Here is a 23,730-nt window from a genome sequence, read left to right as displayed (position 1 = left end):
TAGGATGCTTTTAAAAATACCATCTAATCTCCCTACAGGATCAATGTATAAAGCTTGCTAATGGGGGCGAATTTAACAGCGGATGGATTCATGTTCAAATTTGGGAGTCAAATTCTTCAAAAAAATTAAACTAAAAATTTTGCAGTCATGGACTAAAACTTGGCTTAGTATTAGGAAACGATTGGGGCTGTCCTACTACTCCAATTTTTCTCCAATCTGGGACTCGCCTGGTCTTCCACCATGTCTGAGTGATAGTCTGTCTTCCATAATACAACAAGCTGGTATTATAAGATGGGGTCAGCTATTTAAAGAAGGATTACTAATAACATGGGATGTGTTACAGGATCAGGTTGGCCCTGGGCTTTCTAGTTTTAAATACATTCAATTGGAAAGTTGGGCGAGATCCCAAAGGCGTAAAGACCCCCACATAGGGAAGGTTAGTATACTGGAGCAACGGCTAGTGGAACGACCACAGGGCGGGAAAGAAGTAGCCACATGGTATTGGCAGCTGTTGGAGGAAATTGATGGAGAGCTTCTCCTTCCAGACCAGTTATGGGGGGCGGAGACCGGTCTTCACTGTGAAGAGCTTTGGTTAAACTCTTTCGGCCTCCTCCATAGAATTGTGAAACCATCATGGCTAAAACGAAACCATCTATTCTCAGCACATCGGGCATATATAACACCGTTGAGACTTTCCAAATTTCTTCCAGATAAAAAGTGCAATAAATGTGACTTTATGGAAGCCTGCGACGTTCACATGTTCTTGGATTGCCCGGTCATTGCTGGATTTTGGGAGGAAGTGAAGAACACTTTAAATTCTATCTTAAATGTATCCTTGTCAATAACCCTATCACTTGTCATCTTTGGGTTGGAAGACAACATCATTGGCAGAGCAAGGTCCTTCCTTTTCTATGCAATCTTATTAGCCAGAAGGCAAATTTGTATACATTGGACAGAGAAAATTGCCCCATCACACTCTGGGTGGCTCTCGTCTCTATATGAAACATCTAAAGCGGATCTTAATAGAACATGTAGCAAACACAATTTAGCTTTTTGGAATTTTCTGATCAATTGGCGTTAATGCCCGGGTTTTTTTTTTTTTCCCCCCCGGATACTATGATTATGCCTTGAACACTCCTTGGACCAGGTTTTTGCCTAGGTCCATCAATGGTCCTGCAGGTTGTAACATACCTAGATGGAGTCGTTGAAAGTCCCTCCGGTAATGGGTCATGTACGCCACCATTATAACATTCTACGCTTTTGGGCCATGTAAGGTGGTTGAAATCTCCCATACTGAGGGTAAGGCAAATGAGGAAAAAACAAAAAGAGTCATCCTTGTAATGTGTTTGTGGCAGGATAGATTACAACAGTGATTTTGGAAGGACATTGGTCATTTCTGCCATAGGGAAAGATGAAATGGACTTGGTGGATGCCTGGGGATGCAGACGCCCTCTTCAAGTGGACTGCTTCCACTATTCAGCAGCCCATCGTACCTGTGGATAGATAAGATTATAAGGGACATCAAGGGGCTGGACCAGTCGCTGCTTTCTACCTCAGGTCATTGTCCTTTGTTTGGTATATTGAAATGGGATGGCATAGAGGCTGGGATTGTTAAAGAGAAATGGAGGCCGAAAGAATCTTTATTGAAAGATCTAGTGGCAATGAGAAATCTAAAACAGTTTATAAAGGAATATTTAGTGCTTTGTGATATTAGGGAAGTGGGATGGTGACTGCTGCCGGAGACATTGAAGGTGGTGATGAGTGGACACTTAATCAGGAAAGTAATGCACCTCACGTCCATTATTGAAGCCCAAGTATTCGAATTTAGGACGTTGTTAGGAGTCTGAGTCTAAACATAAATAATCTTTGTTCCCTCACAAGGTCCTTATTTGGCCTCTGAAAGCCAACATTCTGGTCCAGATTATTTGTGACAAACGGAGTCATATTCTCACTTGATGGTGGATGAGATACCACAAAGGGCACAATAAAGAAGGTAGAATGCTGGTTATTGAGTGGAGGGTGTGTCAAGCCTGCAGCTTTGTGGCCGAAATGAAAGATGAGATGGGACATTCAAGGGGAGTTCAGCGGCTGCTGATCTTAGACTGAAGACATCAATCCACACAAAATGGCAAAAGAAAGGATAACATTTAGTTTCAAGTCCCGATTCCTGGAAGATTTGTAGGAGCTGGTGTTCAAAGGGTGAGGTTCGGATAGCGATTTGTAGTCTACAGATAGGCAAGATTCCTTTGAATGATGGATTTTCTGCAGAGTTTTGTAAGACCTTCACTCCCCAACTGTTAGCAAGCTTTACACCTACATTCAATGGGGTGTCAACACACGGAGGTTGACCCCCCTCAATGGAGGAGGCAATAATAGTAACCCACGAACGGCACACTGGAAGACCTATTTCACTTTTGAATCTGAAAAGCCAAGCTTTATACTTCAATACTGGAGAACAGCCTAAATAAACTTGTCCCATTTCTTGTGCCCAATGATTAATCAGATTTTGTCAGTGGGAGAAACACGGTTGACAAAACTAAGATGGTCTCCTATCTTATAGATTTAACAAGAAAGAAGGGTGCTTGGGCCCTGAAAAAGGCATTTGCCCTGTTCAATCTTTATAATAATGAGGTACTCGTTATGGCTGATATTCACTTAAATTGCTTGGTGTCTACACTTATTGTAATTAACTACTGGCTTTTTTGGCAACAGGTAAATTCAACATTTTGAATGGAGCTGATTGGGCCTCTGTAGAAGAATCTGATTTCCATACCGGATGGTGCTCCTATGCCCACACCCTTAGCTTCAGTCACAAAGGTAGCATTAGATTCCTTGGCAGGGGTCTCCATTGGATGAGTTGGTATCATAAACTAACACAGAAAACACCCCTGTGGATAAGAAACTGGCAAAATCATACTGTCCACCTTCCTGGCTTCAAACGAGGGTACCCTATCAAGATGCCTACATTTTTAGATGTTTGCGTATGTGAGCATATCAAATTCTTCCTGTCCCCGAGTGAACAGTTCTAACTACATAAATTCTAATTTTAGAAGTTTCTCCACTTGCTCTTGAAGCCCACAGATCCCATCCCACCCATCAGATTAAAACCACTGGAAGGCAGACCAAACATAAGAAAATCAAGTGATTATCACAAGTATAACACTCCCTTGCCATTATTGCATAGGACAGGTTTCTGAATCCAAGTTATAATGGAAAACAGCATTGCCCACTAGATGACAATGACTGGAGGGAGGGCAAGATAGCCTCCTGTGAGCCAGCCATTTTGACTAAATTACACCTAATCAAGTTTAAGTATTTCCTCAGGATCTACTTCACCGGATCACCTATGGTGAGTACGTCCTGGGTGACAGTGCGAGTCAGTTGGGTGCTATCTTAACCCTTTGCAATTCAGCAAGGTACGCGGCAGGGGTGCCCTCTGTCCCTAGTTCTGTCCACCCTAGCCATCGAGCTGCTTGCAATGTGGGTCAGGTTAGATGCTCCGTATTGGGGTACCTGCTGGGATAGAAGTCATGAGGACCGTATTGCTCTCTATGCAGGAGATATTCTTCTGTATGTGAGAAGGCCTGTCCTCACTATCCTGAGGATGCCTTCCTGGAGGCCTCGGGACTGGTTGTCAATTGGGACAAATCTATGGTGGTTCCCTTGCAAGGAGATTTGTGCCCTGCTTATTGGGGGATGGGAAGGGGTTGTTCCGAAGGTAGGGTCGGACTTTATGTATCCTGGTATTCTCAATAATGAGCCCGAGCAGGACCTGAGTGGCCTCCCCTTCCTGGCGAAACTCAGATCTTATATGGACAGATAGAGCAAACTGCTGCTCTCCATAATGTGGTGGGGCGCCTCTTTAAAATGATCGCGCTTTCCCATTGCTCTTTTTTTTGCAGAACTACCTGTTCCCTCTCTCGAAGAGCTTCCTCAGCATGCTGCAATCCAACATCACCAGTTACCTCTGGGAGGGTGGTACCCCCATGCGCCCCTTCACTAAATGCGTTCACTTCCAGTACAATGGTGGCTTAGGTATTGTAGATGTTAGGCTGTATTATTGGGCTGCGCAATTAATGATTGGCTCTCCGCAGATAGATCGGACCCCACTGTCAGCCTTGAGATGGAGACTTAGTGTTCCTCAGCTTATATCAACACTTTATGGGGGCTGGGTCTCCCAGCATCTCTCACAGATCACGAGGATTACCTTGGTCTGCTGGCAGAAGCCCTGAAGGGGATGGGCCGGTATAAAGACATCACCAACAAGACGACATTGAAAAGTGGTTGCCTTCTGTGGCCACACTGTCGAGATTTGGGCTCTGGGACACTATTGAATGTCCACAATGGAGATGTTTGGGAAGGGTTCTCTGTGCGGTCATTCAGTTGACTGATAGCAGAAGACTTGTGAATTATGGAGTTCAAAATCTGCTATCTGCAGCTGCAGCATGCTATGAAGGCCCATAAGGCAGAACTGAATCCACTTGAATCCAAACTGATGCTTGATAGAATTGAGACCAAGGTATCTTCTCCCTGTATTGAACATTGGTTATCAGTGCCCTTAAACCCTTTAAACCCACGCGGGAGAGATGGGAGTGGGATCTGGGTGTCTTGGAGGAGGAGGACTGGGTGGATGCAAGAATGGTGGCCCGTCTGTTGGTTATCTCGTCCTGTCTCCGTTTGATGCACTTCAAATACTTCCATCATATTTACTAGACACCATCTCGGCTATGTAGGATGAGCAGGAGTGTGGATGATGCATTAGATGTTGGGCTACCTACTGCTCCTTTTTCCATGTAGTGTGGGATTACCTAGTGATTCAGGCCTACTGGCAGATGGTATACATTGGACTCAAACAGGTTCTAGGATTTCCCCTGATGTTCAGTCCACGGATTGCCCTACTCAGCATCATGTTGGATAAGGCTAGGGGATGTCCTCAGAAACGCATGAAGATATGGGGCGGGTGGTGAGGTTGTTGTCATTCTATGCATGCTATGATGTAATTGAAACATGTTGTACTGCTGCATGCTATCTGTATACACATTAAAACTAATAAAAGTATTTTTTTAAAGGAGGTTGTACTCCCTACCCTCCCAGCACCCTGAGAGGTCAAACACACGTTGGAGATTTTTTCATGTTATGTATGGATGTTGGTGATGGGATCCTATTCAAGAGTGGATAGCTGTAAACTAAGCCTGAGGGTTCTAACAGTAGCAGATGGTCTGTGGCAAGACCTTAGCTGGGGTGCCTTTAGTAAATCTTAACCACAACTTTATCTCTTGTGGACCGTAGACATTTTCCCACTGGTGACGATTGGGGAAGCACCTCATGTCAAGGGATCGAAGCAATAATGTTTGTAAATGTGCATGTCTGAATGTTTTTAGAACTGCAAAAACTGGACCAGACGTAGAAAAGCAAGAGCCCTTCAGGGAAAGAGCATTATAAATTTAACACTGTGCATGTGATCATAGTAAGAAATAGGCCACTGCAAGAGGATATCAATTTAACTCCTCAAAAGGGGTGTCGAGCTGCATATGACTGATCCTCAGCACAACAGTAACACGAGTGGTCAAAGTCATTATGTTAATTTTGGCCATTTTACCAGCTTGGGAAGGAGGCGATTTAGTTGGAAATGGTGGAGTATGAACAGAAGGAAATGCTGTGTTCATCTTGACTAAGGAAGCAAGGCGTTGCATACAACTAGCAATACAACTAGCAGCTGTATGAAACTTAGGTAGTGGTGGGATTAACTTATGGAGCATAGTTGTCCGTTAAAAGTATAAGCAGAAGCTGGTGCTGCGGGTTCGAATTACTGAATACAGTTATGTTGATTTGTATTGTGCAGCTTGCAACTAATGAGGGTATCGAGGCGCTGAGCTGGTCAGGAGGGGTGAGACTGACCCTGATTACAGATCCTCCTCCTCCTCCTCCTCCTCCTCCTCCTCCTCCTCCTCCTCCTCCTCCTCCTCCTCCTCCTCCTCCTCCTCCTCCTCCTCCTCCTCCTCCTCCTCCTCCTCCTCCTCCTCCTCTTCTTCCTCCTCCTCTTCCTCCTCCTCTTCCTCTTCCTCTTCCTCTTCCTCTTCCTCCTCCTCCTCCTCCTCCTCCTCCTCCTCCTCCTCCTCCTCCTCCTCCTCCTCTTCCTCTTCCTCTTCCTCCTCCTCCTCCTCTTCCTCTTCCTCTTCCTCTTCCTCCTCTTCTCCCTCTTCTTCCTCCTCCTCCTCCTCTTCTTCCTCCTCTTCCTCCTCTTCTTCCTCCTCTTATTCCTCTTCTTCCTCCTCTTCTTCCTCTTCCTCCTCTTCTTCCTCTTCTTCCTCTTCTTCTTCCTCCTCTTCTTCCTCCTCTTGTTCCTCCTCTTGTTCCTCCTCTTGTTCCTCCTCTTGTTCCTCCTCTTCTTCCTCCTCTTCTTCCTCTTCCTTCCTTCCTCCTCCTCCTTCCTCCTCCTCCTTCCTCCTTCCTCCTCCTCCTTCCTCCTCCTCCTCCTCCTCCTTCCTCCTCCTCCTTCCTCCTCCTCCTTCCTCCTCCTCCTCCTCCTCCTCCTCCTCCTCCTCCCTCTTCTTCCTTCCTTCCTCCTCCTTCCTCCTCCTCCTTCCTCCTCCCTCTTCTTCCTCCCTCCTCCTCCTCCCTCTTCTTCCTCTCCTTCCTCCTCCTCCTTCCTCCTCCCTCTTCTTCCTCCCTCTTCTTCCTCCTTCCTCCCTCCTCCTCCTCCTCCTCCTCCCTCTTCTTCCTCCCTCTTCTTCCCTCCTCCTCCTCCTCCTCCTCCCTCTTCTTCCTCCCTCCTCCTCTTCCTCTTCCTCTTCCTCTTCCTCCTTCCTCCTTCCTCCTTCCTCCTCCTCCTCCTTCCTCCTTCCTCCTTCCTCCTTCCTCCTTCCTCCTCCTCCTCCTTCCTCTTCCTTCCTTCCTCCTCCTTCCTTCCTCCTCCTTCCACCTCGTGATGTGGGTGTGGCGAGGGAGGTCGAGGATGAGTCTGGCAGTGGCGTTCTGGATTATTTAGACTCTGTGGAGTGGGTGGGTTGAGATTCCCACATAGAGTGTGTTGCCGTTGTGATGAGGCCTGCATGACAGTTCAATGGGAGCCACTTGAAGTTCTCCGCTGCATACGTAGGATGTGGAAGCAAGAGGAGGTGACTGCGTTGACCTGTGAGGTCATGGTGATTTTGTTGTCCAAGATGAGTCCTTGGTTTCTTGTGTGGTCGGTCAGGATTGGTGGTGTTCCTAGTTCCTTATGTCACCAGGAGGAGTCTCAAGGGGAGTTCTTGTTTCCAAAGAGCAGCACTTCCACCTTGTCAGTGTTGAGCTTCAGGCAGTTCTCGGCATCTAGTTGGCCATGCTGGTCATGTAGTTAGTGGAGTTACTCATGGTGGTGGTGTCGTATGTTGGGGATAAGATGAGCTGTGTGTCGTCTGGGTAGTAGGCTGTGCTGATTCTGCGTGCCCTGAAGATGTTAGCCAGGGGTGTCATGCATATGTGGAATAGAGTGAGACTGAGTGATGATCCTTGTGGGACTGTGCAGATAAGTTGCTTGGGCTCTGAGATGTATATTGGGAGTCTTACTCTTTGGATGAGGAATGAGGATAGCCACTTGTTTGCTGGACCCTGTAAACCCGTCTCATGGTGTCTCGTTTCACGTGTGGGGTGGGAACAGTGTCGAAGTCTGTCAAGAAGGATGTGTGCTGCGGTTTGTCATTGGTCGAGGATGGTCCGGATGTCTGTCGCTGTAATGAGGGCTGTTTTTGTGCTGCGGTTGCTGCAGAATCCTATTTGCGTTCTGTCCAGAAGTTGCTGGTGTTCGAGGTGGCTAGAGTGTTGCTTGCCTTCTCCATGACTTTGACAGGGAACTCTAGCAACTAAATGGGACCGTAGCTGCTGAATTTTCTTGGGTCGGCCGATGGTTAGTTGAAGAGGGCATTGATTTCAGTGTTTTTCCAGCTCACTGGGTAGGTAGCTGCTTGTATGAAAGTGTTGATAATGTACATGAGTGCGTTGCAGATAGCAGTTCCTCCTAGGTTGTAAATGTGGTGGGTGTACAAGTCTGTGAGGGCCCCTGAGTGGACCGTCTTCATGATTGTGGCTGTATCTTCGTTGGTAAGTGGGATCCAGTCAGTCAAGTGTTCGTCCTTGGTGGTGGTTTTTAGCTTGTCGATGAGGTCTGATGGTTTGGGCTGGGAATCGAAGTTGCTGTAGATCCTGGCAATTTTGTCATAGAAGAAGTCAGAAAGAATGATGCAGAGTTTTTGCGATGGGGTTGGTTGTAGCTGCGGGGTTAGTGAATTCTTTGATGATGGAAAATAGTTTGTTGCCATTGTTGGACCTGGTTCTATTCTCAGTGCTGGGATTGTTTTTTTAGTTTCCCTCAGTTGGTGGTGGTAGTATTTGAGTGTGGTAGTGTAAGTGGTTCTGGCTGTGGTCTCTCAGCTGGTTCTCCATTTCCTCTCCAGTTTCTTGCAGTAGCACTTTGATTCCCTGGGGTCGTCATTGTACCAGCTGGCCTGCTTTTTTGTACTCCTTTGTTTTGCTTTTCTTGATGAGTGCCAGGCTGCTGGTGCAGTTCGTGATCCAACTGTTGACGTTTCTGATGTTGTTGGCTAGATTGTTGGTGGAGTCTGTTTGGTTGGCTTGGAGGGTGCTGAGCCAGTCTGTTTCCATCACTTTTTTCCAGCTGCATCCTGGTGCATGTGGCCTTTTCTGTGGGGTGGCTTGTGGTGTTGTGATGAGGAAGTGGGCGATGGAGTGGTCCGTCCATGTGAGAAGGGTGATGTGGCTGGATTTCACCTTGTCTCTGAAGTTAAGATGGGGTCCAACTTGTGTCCGGTGTTATGGTTGGGCCCTGGACATGCTGATTGAGCCCAATTTTCAGGCTTTTTGAGCAGGTATGTATAGTTGAAGTCCATGAGGTCGTCCAGGTGAAAGTTGAGGTCGCCCAGAAGAATTAATTCTTTGTGGTTCTTTCGTCTATCTGCAGCTTGAATTGCATGTGTTTCATGAAGGGTGTGTCGGAGTCTGTGAATGTGGGTCATCTGATGCAGTCCTTGTGGACGATGACAAGTCTTTGTGATGTTGATCCCGGTGCATAATATTGTGCAGTTTTGGAATGGCCATGGTGATGTCTGGTGCAGACGCTTGCTTGAACCAGGTTTCGGTGAGAAAGAGGAGGTCCTGTGCGCAAGTGTCGATGAGATTCCAGACCTTAGTGACATTTTTGCTGAGCGAGCATGGGCTGAGTAGCAGGCATGTGAGTTGTGGTGAGGGTGCTGTGTGTGGTATGGTCTATGTGTGGGCAGTGAGTGCAGGTACGTAGTGGTCGTGAGTGCAGGTGAAAGGACCTACCGTGAAGTGTGGTGCGCTGTAGCAGCAAACGTGGTGGCGTCCTGGGTTGAGCAGGTTTAGTGCGGTGGCGGTGTAGCTGCGGGAGTCAGTTGGACCAGGGTCTGTGGCGCTGGGCGCGGTCAGGGCGCAGATTAGCACAGACGGCCTTGTCTTTGGTGCATGACTGCTATTAAGTAGGTCCTGGGAGGTGAGAGGAGCACAGAGGGGGCGATGGGCAGGGTGGAAGAAGACGAGAAGAAGAGGCAGGAAGGCACTGGAACAGGTAAGGAGTTGGAGGTGGGAGAGGGTAGGGACGGAGGCGAGAGCAGCAAGTGAGTACAAACGGTCGTATAGGCAGCAGAAATGGGGAGAGAAGAAGCAAGAAAAGCAGGACATAAAAATTAAGAGAGAGAAATGAGAGCAGAAGGGCAGGGACACCATAGGGGAGAAAGAGCAAAAGGGTAAAAGGTTATACTGGCCCTCGAGCCAGAAGCAAAGATAGCAAAGGAGTGAGCAGAAGGACAAGTGAAAGAGAGCAGAAAAAGGGACAAAGAACTGAAAAGTAAAAAAGGTCACAATCGCGAGGGAGCTGGAAACAGAGATATCAAAGGAGCAAGAAGTGGGCAGAAGGGCAAAAGAGCAGGAGCAGCAAAAAGGGGAAGAAAAGCATTGGCCAAAAGGTCACAATAGAAGAGGAGCAAGAAGCAGCGATAGCAAGGAGCGAGAAGTGAGCAGAGGAGAGAACGGAGAGAGTGATCGAGGAGAGCAGCAGCGAAGGCAAGGAGCGGAATCTCGAGGACCTAGACATGTCTGATGACCTGACAACTGGTGGGTGGGAGCTAGACATGGGCCAGTAAAACAAAACATTAATATCCTGGTGGTGTTTCTGTCAAGATGTTTTTTTTTAAGTTTAGGTGCACAAGATAGATCCCTGTGGTGCTTGTCATTTAATTGTGATTAGCAGACCTTAACAATCAAAACTGTCATGTCAGGGGTAACGTAGAGAACTGTTGGGGTCCAGCGTGTGTCCGGCATTGTGCATTGGGCCCTGGGTGAGCTGACTGAGTCCAATCTTCTACAGAACCCCCCGATGTTTCATTCTCATGGCTTGGGATGGTGACAGTGTATATAAAAATGTTCTGGGCACAAATTACACATACATTATCCACGATGAGCAAGACGAAGTTGACCCCTTATACTTCTGCTGTCGCTATGGGATGTGTCTTGGATGTTTAAGGCCATTGTGGAAACTGACCGCTTTTGCATTACTGTTAGGCAAGCAAAGGATGTTACAGACTCGATGATAGGCTTGAGTTCCAATGTGGGAGACTGGTAACACAACTTGGTGTACTATTGTGAGAATGCTGAGGTGTAAACTACTTTGTGCCCCATTGTAGCTCAGTCCAAGGCCATGTGGATGATCTTTCCAACTTTTTTTTAACACTCTGGGATGGTTCCAGTAAAGAAAGAAAACATTTGATTAGATGCACATGAGGAGAGAGATGGTTGTCTGAGAGATTGTGTCATCCAGCTTTGTTCACAGTTCTAATTCTGAAAGGAAGACTTCTGGCGCCATGTGTCCAAATATGCGTATAAGTGCGAGTAAATGACTAGACTTGGTTTTATAATATAGATGTCATAATCTGGTGTGTTTTGAGGCCTCTGCAGATTGTCAGTTAAAATGCTCAGAAATATGGGAGATAGCGTGAATTGAGGTGTCATCGCATCAGAGTTCCAGTAAGTGCTCTCTGGCCCCTATTGTGGCCATAGGGTTCACAAACATTAGTTGTGTTTTGTGATTTTTTTGTTTAAAACTTCAAGCGAATGTAGATGTAATGCATATTGATAAGTAAAATATGACATTGAAGGGTATGAAACCGGTGCTCCACAATTTTTAGTCTGCTTAGCCTTTACTCTGCGTGTGCCCTTACTCTGCGTGTGCCCTTACTCTGCTTGTGCCCTTACTCTGCGTGTGCCCTTACTCTGCGTGTACCTTTAATCTGCGTATGCCTTTACTCCACTGGTAAGTGTTTTGTTGGATTAAGAGGTGTGTAGAGGAAAGGGGGGTTAAGGATGATTTTAGGGTTAGGGATGGGTAGGGGTAAAGGGGGTAAGGGTAATTTTGTTGTTTAGGGGTGGCTGAAGGTAAAGGAGGGTAATGGTGAATTTAGGATTAAGGGGTGGGTAGAGGAAAGGGTAATTTTAGGGTTAAGGGGTAACGAAAGGCAAGGGTTTTCCTTTTTTCTGTTTTTTTTTTTTTTTATTTTTTTTTTTATTTGCCCAAAGGAGTGTTTGGGGTGGAAAACCCAAAGGTTAAAGCAACGTTACAGTTCGGTGAAATGTTCAGTAACAAAGTAACGATTTAAACTCTAAAATCCACAGAAATTCACCAGTTAGAGTTAGTTATCTCAAGTAACAATTGCTCGCTCCCCAACCATGCACACATTTCTCATCAAAACTTTAATTGTAAATGTTGCAGTGATATTATCAATGATGTCATAGATGAAGTCTTGAGTGATTAAATATGTGGGTTAATTAGCAGTGCATGGCCAGGGCACGAGATATAGTTACTTTAGGGCACCTTTTTGATTTTTGCCGCAGATTCACGGATCCTGCCCGAATTTGCAGCAATATTAAAAAAGAAGAGAAAAAAGGTTTTAGGCCCCAGGCGGGGTCCAAGAGGGACCCCTCCACCAGGCCTAGGGGGGATCAAGGTATCTGTACCCTGCCCCCTTGTGTTTTTTGTGTGCATTTTTCTCAGGACTCGGGATTGAGTCCTAGGATGACTGCCACCACTTCCTAGTTGAGGTGGTGGCAGCCAATCAGATCTCAGCAGGGGATCTGTGGAGGCTCGATGTCCTAGGTATAGAATTTTTTTTTAGCATTAATTGCTCAAACACTACTGAATGGATTTACACCAAAATGCAAAAAAGTATTCTTTCTGGACAAAGATCTAGCCTTCTGCCAAATTTGGTGTAAATCCGTTCAGCGGTTGGGCTGTATTTGTGTCTAAGTTCTTATTGCAAAATAGATGGGAAAAATGTGTTTGGGACCCCCCTCCCCCTTTTTCTCAGCCCTTGCTTGACAGATTACCCCAAACTTTCAATGCGCAAACTAGTCAACAAGTAGCTTTTTTTTGGAAAGTTTTGTGGAGATTTGTTAAATGGCGCCAAAGTTATTATCAAACAAAAAAGTAATTTACTATGGAAACACGATCCTAACTGTAACTACCCAGTGGTGACCACCACTGGGTACTATATATAATTTTATGTGGAGTACAAAAATATGTGGAGTGAAGAGTTGTGCTGTAATCCGGTATTTTAAATGAAACTGTAGAGTAAAGGCTTGAGAAGTAAATTCCGCGGAGTAAAGGCATGCAGCCTTAAAGTTTGCGGACTAATACCTAATATTCCCTTTAAAATCTTGCCATCTCTTTGCTGCTGCTTTTTTGGCAGCAGAGAAAGGACATTGGGGTTTCCTAGCAAGAGTGAGTTCTACTGTGTCCTTGCTCCACACCCAAACCAATCTCTTACAATCTCCTCCGAACTGGCTGATTAAGTTGCTGGTATTGGAGTTTCTGGTCAATCAATACAATTTCATTTATCAACCTTAGAGATTTCTTTAATATTTAATTATATAGTGATGAGTGTGAGTAGACATTGTTATATCCTTGCATAGTGCAACATGTTTTATATCTCACATCTGTTTTACCTATCGTATTCTTTAATCTCAGGGCAACTTTAGGTATTTTTTAATGCTCAAATTTATTGGCATTTTCAAGAGTACACTAAAAATTAGGTGAATAATTTTGCTAAATGAAACATGATGTGATTTCAGACAATATGGAAACATGCACAATCAATCAATCACAATAGTAGCTCAGTGAAAAACTCAATTTTCTCTCTATCACATGCCATGGGTGTGTTCACAGCAGATTTATGTTAAAGTGGGTTTTCCGTGGCCTCCAGATTTTCTTGTACTTTTGTGGGCAGCTTCTATCCAGGTAGATAGGTGCCTCTAATTCATTCCCCTGAGCTATTCATTCACTGTGTAAAAATGTATTTCTCTAGGCCTTCATAATGTCCCTGTTGATCACTGTAAAATCCATATCAATTAAAATGTTCATATTTTGAGGAGACCCTGGCTTCTCTCCATTCCTACTCTACTAAGTCCTACTGCCAGCCTCCCGCCAAGCCTATAGTTTTGCAAATGGCTTCAGGGCTGTTAATTATTGCTGACCTATAAACTTGGGATACGTTTGTGGTCCAGTCTGTCAGGTGTCAATTTTGCCTCAAATGAGCAAAAGCTACAAAGTGCTTACTTGTCATTTTGATATAGCCAAGAGCATATTGCAGCTGCTTGTAGTGATAAAAATGTGTGGGATACATCTCCTGTTTTGCTTTAATTTCTGCAAACAATTTGATAACCCCTCTTGTCAGTATGTCCTTAATTTTCTAAATTATGATGTGTGCATGTTCTGAAAATCCATCCAGTTCTGCAACCTTACCAACCCATGTCTTCCTCCTTAAGGGTGTTTCCTTGTGAGGCGGTCTGTCCAGCCAGTGTTCTATGGTACTACTTGCAAAATTTGAACCATAGGTGTGACAGATAGAAACCTGCCTGGAGATGGCTTGCCGTATAATAATTGTGAGGGGTTGCACCTTCAAGCATTCTGATTTCCAATTTAACTGATTGATCTTCACTTTATTTAACAAACCTGTCATTGGATGGGCATGGCCTAGCTCATGATGGCGCTGGATGCTTAAACTGGGAGCGCTCGCCCGGGAATGGAGCTCGCACCAGCCTGACAGATTCCACCGGTATCCCACCTGCCTGCTGAGACAGGTCCAGTACTCTGGAAGACCTCTGAGCGTGGGTAGGCCCGGAACATCCCCAAGACTGCTGCATCAAGGAGGAAGAAGCACAAAGACAGTGGCCCGACTGCATTGCTAGCAAGATTACAACACTCTAGGAAGGTGAAGCATGATCACCCGTGTAGCTTGAGACAGATCAGTCCACCTGAGGAGAGGCCCATGTCCTTACCAATAAACCTCTAAGGCCTCGGAACTGCACTCCAGAGTGACTGGGCACGCCTACCTGTGAGTGGCAAGAAGTCCTACTGGAACAGAGGCTTGCATCATGCCAGCGAGGGACCTCCGTGCTCCTCCCCACGTGCGGTGACACTCCTTGACAAGACCTGGAAACGGAGTAAAGAACACAGTGCCGGACCCCGTGTCGTGACTAGCGTGGAGCAACCGTCCCCCTGGCCGGACTACGAGGTGGCTGAACCTGACCAGCAACAGACTAGCCCCACACGATGAAAGGGTGAGGATTGCAAAGGTCCAGCGGCGACCGGTGACATATATACGATGAGACACAACATGAGAACACCACTACACACTGCGGCGGAGGGAGGACCAGCGAATTGAGACTTCCCTATCACAACCCTGGCAGAGGGGAGTCAAAAGGGAGACCCACACCTCATACCTCCCCCGCCCCCCCCCAACTAGGCCCTGAAATGGCCCACTGCTGGTAAAAGGCCACCATCCTAAGGGCAGAGGACACCTATACAATGACACTGCGGACCTTTGAAAACCCTCCACACTGCCCTACACTACACCAACACTTCCACTCCACCACAACCTGATGTCCCTGGCCTAATACTTTCTGAGGGACCAATGCATGGGCAAAACTCTGAAGCGGATCCTTAGATATGCATTTGACCCACCCACAGGAGAAGATAACCAGCTAGAATCACCTTTGGCTGGAGTAGACCCATTGGGAAACACAGCAGCCAGCAATATAACCACCATGGCCACTGCACGACCTAAGAGAGAATCAACCATCATTGATCTGTTTCAGGTCCCCTTCTCCAAGTAAGGGGAAGCCGCTACTATGACCCCTGCCGCAACTAGTGATAAACCCAGACCAGGAACCTGCATAACCAGCGGAAGAGTCGGAGGTCCCCACCAATCGCCTCATGGTCCATGTGCGGTATCCAAGCAGACTTCAAGCACAACCTCTCGGAGCTCCAGAAGAATCTACAAAAGTTAAGGGACCAGAGTGGAACACCTAGAGATGACCCAGGATGAATGCACCATAGAGCTGGAGTATCGCTCCCGCCGAGTGACAATGAATTAACAACTGATATCGCTGCAAAAGAAACAGGAGGACCTGGAAAACCGGTCTTCCCACTATAACCTTCGGATCAGAGGGGTGTCCCTTGGCAAGCAGAGTAAAGACATGAAACGTTTTATTCAGGGCCTGACTGAGACCATCCCTGAAGAACATGACCCCAGACTCCTTACACATAGACAGGGCTCACAGAGCTGGCCCTACAGCTACAAACTCAAAACGAGCCCCGGACAGCCTAGTCTGCTTCCACCATTTTTAATACAAAGCGGCATTCTAGAAGTGAGGAGATGCGACGGTCCAATACTCTATAACTGAGACGACATCCACATATTCCAAAATTTATCATCTCAATTCACATTGATAAATCATGGGTCATTTCAGTCGGTTACTGAGTTCTTGCTAGAAAGCAAAGTCAGATACCAGTGGATACATCCTTTTCACCTCCAGTTCAAGTAGCAAGGTAAACGCTGGTCCTTCAGGTCCCTCATGGAGGCCTACGTGGCACTAAATCTTCCTCTCCCAGAGATGGAGACAAAAACTCCACAAGAATCGCACCAGAAAAGAGTACGGACTGGACACAATTGCGACGGGGGCCACAAACGTAACCTCCCCTAACCAATGGAAATATTAGCAGGCTAGAAAGCTGCTGTAAAACAGGGCCACAAAGTGAGCAGCCCATCGTCACCAAACCCCCAGGTGTCACTGACCTCCATGAGATGACAAACAGCTGATCCTATTGACATCCCCACATGCTAACTGTGCCGTAATGTGAGACCCTGGGGGCTACTGTAGTAATTAGACGTGCTGCGGCAACAAATGATGGAGGGAATGCTGAATGAATCAAACATTCACCCCTGGCAAGAGATCTGGATTAAATCCATCGTTCTTTTGCTCACTACGCCCCCCCAGTTTGGATCCAGCAATATGCTAATCAGTCTTGACCCTGCTCCTCAATGGGAACAGTCCAGCCCCAACAGCCAATCTGGCTCCTCTCTGGACCAGAAACAAGCATCCTGGGACCGGTTTCAGGGTAACACCCCTCTTCAGCCAAGCTAGCATCAATTCAGTGGCACAGCGAGCCAGGGATCCACGTCTGGGCATACCCATCCCGCTTAGGGTGAAAAGTGCTGTGGCCACAAATACGGGACAGAATGCTGAATGAATCAAACATTCACCCCCAGTCGAAATCTGGGTCAAATCCATCGTTCTTTTGCTCACTACACCACCTCTGTTTGGACCCAGCCATATTCAAACCAGTCTTGACCATGCTCCTCATGACAACAGTCCCATGAGTAACTTGACCACTGAGCTTTGCACATGGGCGCTGCTGACCCGGGCGGGCAACGCTCTAAACCGGTCTTGTCAGTAGCCACTTTTCCCCTATAGTACTGGCATCCTAATCCTTACTGGCACAACCTTGTTGACTAAAGACCCCTAGACAATTTTTCTCCATCTAACGACATCCATCATGATTGAGACTACGACTTCCTAATGTTTGTTGCTCTTGTTTATGTTCCGAATAGGGATCCTTAGGTTCTGGGAGGGAATAGCTGTCTGCACTGTCCGCACTGGCCTTCTTTATTACACGCAAATGTAAACATCTACCTATTGTGACACAACCATCTCCACTAATTCTCTTCATATTCTCTCCTACAATGTCTGTGGTCTCAGCAACCCCACTAAACAACGCTCCATCCTACGGAGAGTATCTCTCCTACGAGCAGGCATAGGGCTCCTACAAGACACCCACCTACTGCAATTAGATCACTGCATCTTGAAATCCAAAGAATAGTTATCCTCAGGCCATAAGACCGTGGGGTATGCATCCTTATACACTGATACTACCCTCTGGTGGTGGAGGGGACACTTCAGGATGCTTGTGAGGAATGGGTGGCCATACTGGGCTCAGTGAGAAGTCTACCCCTAACTGTAGCCTCCTTCTACAACCCCAAACAACAAGAATTCTTCCTGACAGAAGGGATTCATACACTCTCAGTCTGGTTCAGCGCACCCCTAATAATTAGAGGAGATCTTAACCCAGTCCTTGACCTCATGGTAGATTTCGATCAAACGGGTAGGGAAGCTCAACTGCCATATCCACTGCAGGTAGGACACTACTGGAAGAAATGGGATTGGTTAATGCAGGGAGAACCTGCCACCCTCTTACCCAAGACTTTTCCTAATTCTTGGAAGCCCAACAAACATACTGTAGGCTTGACTATATTCTCCTAAATAAGTGACTGCTCCCTAACTTGAGAGACTTCACTTAACATCCCATCACACTCTGACCATGGACTAGTCTCCTGTACGCTGACTGACATAAATTCCACGTGATCCAGAACTACTAAATCCGAGTGGCTTCAGAACTACCTCCTGAAGGACCCGGTGACGCTCAATAACATCAAAAAGGGAACTGAAGACTACCTCCTCTATAATGATACTGGGAATGTGAATGTGGCCACACTGAGATGACTTAAAGGCAGTCCTTCAAGGTAACTTTATAGTGGAAACCATGTACCTCCAAAAAACTCAGACAGGAACTGCACCTTAAATTAGATGCAGGACTCGAGAATCTCGATGACCGAATACAAAAAGCCCACGCCCCAACCATATGGAGAAAAGTCTGCGTAGTTACGAGGCAATATCCCGACCCTTGAAACTGATAGGTCAGCATACCCCCTAGCAACACAACAATAAATACCATAACCATGGTAATAAATTGGGTAAACTGATAGTGAGATCTCTTGCTGAATCACCGCGCTAAGACCACCATACTGGACATCTGACTTTCACGGGGACAAATGTGCACATTAAATAAACAGGCAGAAAGCGGCATGCTTTCACACCTTCTGCGCCCAACTATATAGCAACTAGCAAACCGATCCCCAAGAGGGCTTGAGATACATTGCGAAAGCCCAACTGCCAAAGCTAAGCATCTCAGATAAAGCGAATTTTGATAGACCACTAGAGAAGAAGGAAATCCTCACAGCCATATCTAACCTACGACCCTCCCAAGTCACTGGGACCCGATGGATTCACAGCATCCTTTTACAAGTGCTTTGGCCCCACTATTTCTTCCCTCAGTCACTAAATATACAGCAAGATAATAGAGAGGGGCTGAGTCACCCCCTCCATGAATGAATGCACTATAGCCCTGAATCTCAAACCTAACAAAAATCCTAGTGACTGTGCATTGTATCGACCCATATCCCTCCTTAACTCGAATGCTGAGGTACTCACCATAATAGACACCATGAGACTCCAACCTCTTATGGAAAATTTGATACGCATTGATCAGTCAGGCTTCATACCAGTGCACCGAGCTGTCGACAGTGCAAAGAAGGCCCCCCACCTGCATGGCATTGTCACCATGGGAACTACACAGTCTTATCATGGTCACCCTTGATGCCAAAAACAGGCAATTGACGTACTTACCGAGGCTACTGAGTATGTCAGGATGGGCGTGGGAGGGGGGGCAGGCACCTCTGTGATCCGCAGGTGGGGTATTGAGATCGCTTCAATACGTGATGGCTCTGTTCATACCGACTGTCATTTTCATGTTCATACTGTTGTCTGCTCTGCTTAAAGTGTACACTGTAAGATTTACTCGACTTTTGCATTTACTGTACGATGAGCAAAGTTTAATAAAAAGATTATTTTTAAAGATTTTGGTCAGTGGCTGAACCAAGGCGTTAATGAGAGGATCATGGCTCAGTGGGATAGTGATTGAGTTCACAACCCTGAACAACCTTTCCCATATTCTTTGAAAAGATCAAGGTTTATAGGAACCCATGCTTATGAAAATGCTGTCCTGAAAACACCTGATCATTATGGAAGACTGGTGGCCTTTATTCCTAAACATTCTAGTACTCCAGCTACAGACCATTGCTTTCTTTTCTGTACATGGATTTGTTGTTTTATGAAGTGATGGTGGATTTGCAAAGGAAAAGTAACCAGGAGGCATCAAGGTTGCTCTTCCTGGAGGTAGATATAGTTGACAAGGCTAAACAGTGGAAACTTTTGTCATTCCCTTTTAAGTTTATTTTCAATTTTTTATTCTCTTGCTTTTGTTTCTATTTATTTTTTTTGGTCTCTTGGTCTTTGTGGATTTCACTGTGTTCCCTGTGTGAGAAAGGTTAAGCAACTGAGGAGAGGGAGTAGCTTGAAAAAGAATTCCAAACTGCTGAGCTCAAATATAGACAGTCCCCTTTCCAGCGTATACTGAGGGTGGTTACAGATATTTGAGAAGAACTGAGAATCTGTATCAGGAAGGTGGATCATTCTCTCCTTCGCTTTCACTGGGCAATAACATGGGCACACTATTGGTGAAGCAACTGAGCTAGAAGCCAAAAAGGGCGTTACATTAAAGAAATATAGTCAGACAGAAGTACCTTTTTATCCATGAGGATTGTAAAAGAAAGGAGTTTCACAAATGTTACTCCACCTTATATGCCGCAAACCCACTCTTGCGAGACTCCCAAAAAGATTATTATGATAGAGCCCAAATGAACAAAATCTCTTTGGCCCAACGAGAGCTGCTAGAGGCTCCAATATCAGAGGAAAAAGTGAAAGCTGCAATTAAGCTCTTAAATTTCCGAAAATCACCGGACCCTGATGGCTTTACAGCAGGTTTCTATAACACTTATACCCCCTGCTAATCCCGAATCTCACAAAGCTTTTTAACCCCTTCCTTCAGAGGTGGGAAGAATCTCTCTCCTCGTAACAATGTGAAATTGAGAAACCGAATATTAAGAAATATATAATGATATAAAGTGATTGTTTTGTCTTGTATGTTTCTGGCAGGCAGATATCTGGTCGCTGGGAATCACTGCCATCGAGTTAGCCAAAGGTGAGCCTCCAAACTCTGATCTTCATCCTATGAGGGTTCTCTTCTTGATTCCCAAGAACAACCCTCCAACACTGGAAGGACACCACAGCAAACCTTTCAAGGAGTTTGTGGAAGCGTGCCTCAACAAAGACCCGCGATTCGTAAGTTAATGCTTTTCTGATACATCACAAATACGTTAGTATGAAAAATGAAAACCTACATTTGGTGTCTCCTCCTTCCATTACCACAAGTCAAAACGAGCCAACAACTTGCTAGTGCGCTGCAGCAACTTTAACCCATTTTCAGGCTATACTACGGACTTGTAGCTCGAAGTACAGTCTAATGTGTGACACCATAATAATTTCTCATCCCTCTAAAAGATACACAATTGTGCACATCACACCTCTTAATGCGAAATAATTCCAATTTGTAGTGCACAACTACACACTACAAACCTATAACGGATGAAACAATCACCATCAAGCAACAAACTCCTCAATTACACAAGTCCGCATTCTAACACAGAGCCACAGCACCCCAGCATCCAGGGCACATAATGTTAGAAGTGATCCATAATGTATTACACCAACCTTTGTTTTGCATTTCCTTTAATTCCCTCAAATTCAAGACAATCTATGACAACTCCAGATGAATTGACTGTATGTCTACTGTTTTTTCCCCTTGGATGCTGCATTTTTTACATGAGGATGGCAATTTTAATCACATTGTTATTTTGTGATGGAGCTCTCTGACAGGCTTTTTCGCTTGTAATCACAAGGGAAACTCCACAGTGTGTGGAGGGGGGAACGGGAGGCGTGGGGTTCTAGGAGCTAGCGGCCTCCATTACTAAATGTTTACCACAGAAAGCTACTCCTAGTAAAGTGTGACCCTACTACAGTTATAGAACTGTTGTGAGTTAGGACATCTCACAAAAAGTGACGGAATGATCTCACACACCACCTGGTGTCATGCTTCATCATCGGCCAGTCCTCGCCCTCCAAAACCTTCGTTTGATGGAGGGCGGGCATACACCTGGAGACAGGGATGCACTTCTAAACTAAAGAGTGGGGGCCCGTGGGGTGGAACGTGAAGTTAAAAATCATTATAGTTACCAGAAGAAAATTTTAATGTGGCCAATAACTATATGATGCTAAAAACAAAAGGACGGTAGGTGGGGTATTCAGTGTCCCCTAACCGTCTTGTGAAAGGTCGACATGTTTCTGCCTAGTTGGCCCGAACGGGTCCAGGGCATTCATCAGGACCTAGGTTTGAAATGGGGCTCCGTTCTTACCATTAGGTAGCAAGAAATTACCACTGCGCGGGTGTGGCGGGGGCCGCACTCCGCTTCCTAATTGGCTTCCAACCGTCAAGCCTATAGGGAGGAGTGAACAAACAATTGTGTAATAACTGTAGAGATGGGTCAAAAACACATATAACATTTAAAGACAAAAAATGAAAAGAAACCGCGCATGCGTAAGTTCCTTAAGGTGAGTGACTAATCACGTGACTTGTGCCACTCTATGTGTGTACACAAACAGATCGAGAGTCAAGATGCTCTCGTGGGTCTTACCCTAGTTGAGACAACTACTTGCCACATGGGGGGAGGGGAGGGGAGGGGATTTTTAACTTCACGTTCCACCCCACGGGCCCCCACTCTTTAGTTTAGAAGTGCATCAAAGTGCATCCCTGTCTCCAGGTGTATGCCCGCCCTCCATCAAACGAAGGTTTTGGAGGGCGAGGACTGGCCGATGATGAAGCATGACACCAGGTGGTGTGTGAGATCAGTCCGTCACTTTTTGTGAGATGTCCTAACTCACAACAGTTCTATAACTGTAGTAGGGTCACACTTTACCAGGCTTTTTCGCTTGTCTAATCTTGCAAGTACTATGAGCCTGTAATTCAGGCCATGTGCCTCTATACAGATAAGATGAGCAAAGATGATGTTCCTGGTGTCTGCATGTACTGTCTTGGACCAGATCAAAGCCATTGGTTATCATTGGTTATCATTGGTTGACTTTATTGTGAAACTCATTTGCTTGCTTCTTATTCAATGGCTTACTTCCTCTTCTTTTGTTTGTTCCCCACCATTTGCTCCTTTTGATTGACTGACCTCTATCTTTCCATTACTCATGTATAGAAAATGATTTTCCCTTTTCTCCTTCTTCATTATGCAACCCCTAAGAGTGCATTTCTTTTATTGCTCGCTCTCGTGTGCTCTTTGCCTCCCAAGTAAATGCCTCCCCCTATCCACTTTGTTGTTACCCATTCACCCTCTCCTCCTTTACTCTCTCACACCCTTTCGGTCCTTTCAATAATTTTTGTATACTTTTATTTTTTTTAAGGGCCTGCAGCTGCAATTTGCTGCCAATCACTCCATGTTGTAAAAAGAGTTTTCATTGTAACAGAATTACATTTTATTTTTATTTACCGCCATCTTGGAGCATATTCCTTTGACCACGTTTTAGCTGTTCATGGTTGTCTCATTGCTTGGCCCCACCTTTGTGGTTGTTTCATTGCATGGCCACAGTATATTCTGCTCAATATAGAGGCATCCACTTGGGTTGAGGCTGTGCTCTCCGGTACTCAATGCATGGTTCCTCAAGGCCTGACCACGGCAAGAAAGCTGGTATATTTGCTAAGGGCGTGTGGTGCTTCAAACTGCAGATAACAATGTCTCAACTGGAAGTCATTTAAAACCTAGCAAATTCAGAATTAGTGATATAAATCACATAGGGAGGGGGAAGAAGAAAGGGAGACCACAATGCCAAAGTTCTTTTCTGGGGAACTTTGGCATTGCTGTGGTCAAATTATTCATTGTTAAGAAACTACACTGTATATAATTTTTTGTCTCTTTTGACCACATTGTTACCTTATCATTTTCGCCATTCACGCTGTTCTTCACCCTTGTGTCACCGCGTCGTTCACTAGCACGCCCAGTGCTCACTTGAGTGTTATGGTCACTTGTACCTTGACTAGTGCTGTAATAACTACTTACAAATACAATTCTTCTCCAAATTCCCCTGTGGTGTCCCTTTCTTCTTCCCCCTCCCTATGTGCTTTATATCACTAATTCTGAATTTGCTTTGGGAAAACGGGCTTACTCCTGTTTATTGTGTCTCAAACTGCAGATAGCCATCATACTGCCTCTCCAACAGGCCACATCTTTGATGTAAAAGCTTTCAAAGCAGAGAGTAGCACCCGTTTATGGGTGGATGCTCACACAACACAGCCAAATGTACCAGATGTCGCCATTTCTTAGGACCGTAAAGAACCTGGACTACCTGAAACAACCGTATTCTTTCTCAGGATCCAAAGATAAAATCACCATCTCTCTAGTGGCACTGCAGGGTTGGGTAAAGACACTGCCACATGCAAAGTGAAATTCACAGTGCTCACAATACTGACTTAACGTCAGATTGCACACAGGGGACTTAGAAGAGTGCCAGTGTGTAAGCAGTGGCTATCAG

At 45.7% G+C, this 23,730-nt stretch overlaps 1 protein-coding gene across 1 annotated transcript in view; it reads left to right on the top strand.

Annotated features, from left to right (window-relative positions):
- STK25 (serine/threonine kinase 25) overlaps window positions 1-23,730 on the top strand; it is a 389,548-nt gene that overhangs the window by 213,405 nt on the left and 152,413 nt on the right. Inside the window, exon 6 of the mRNA XM_085634164.1 lies at window positions 20,239-20,424. Coding sequence (XP_085490290.1) covers window positions 20,239-20,424 — 186 coding nt within the window. The remainder of the gene's footprint in view (window positions 1-20,238; window positions 20,425-23,730) is intronic.

This window comes from Triturus cristatus, chromosome 11 (genome assembly GCF_964204655.1).
Source record: "Triturus cristatus chromosome 11, aTriCri1.1, whole genome shotgun sequence".
In the NCBI taxonomy this organism is placed as follows: Eukaryota; Metazoa; Chordata; class Amphibia; order Caudata; family Salamandridae; genus Triturus; species Triturus cristatus.
Note: the sequence above shows the minus strand (reverse complement) of the source record. Positions and strands in the feature narration are given on the sequence as shown.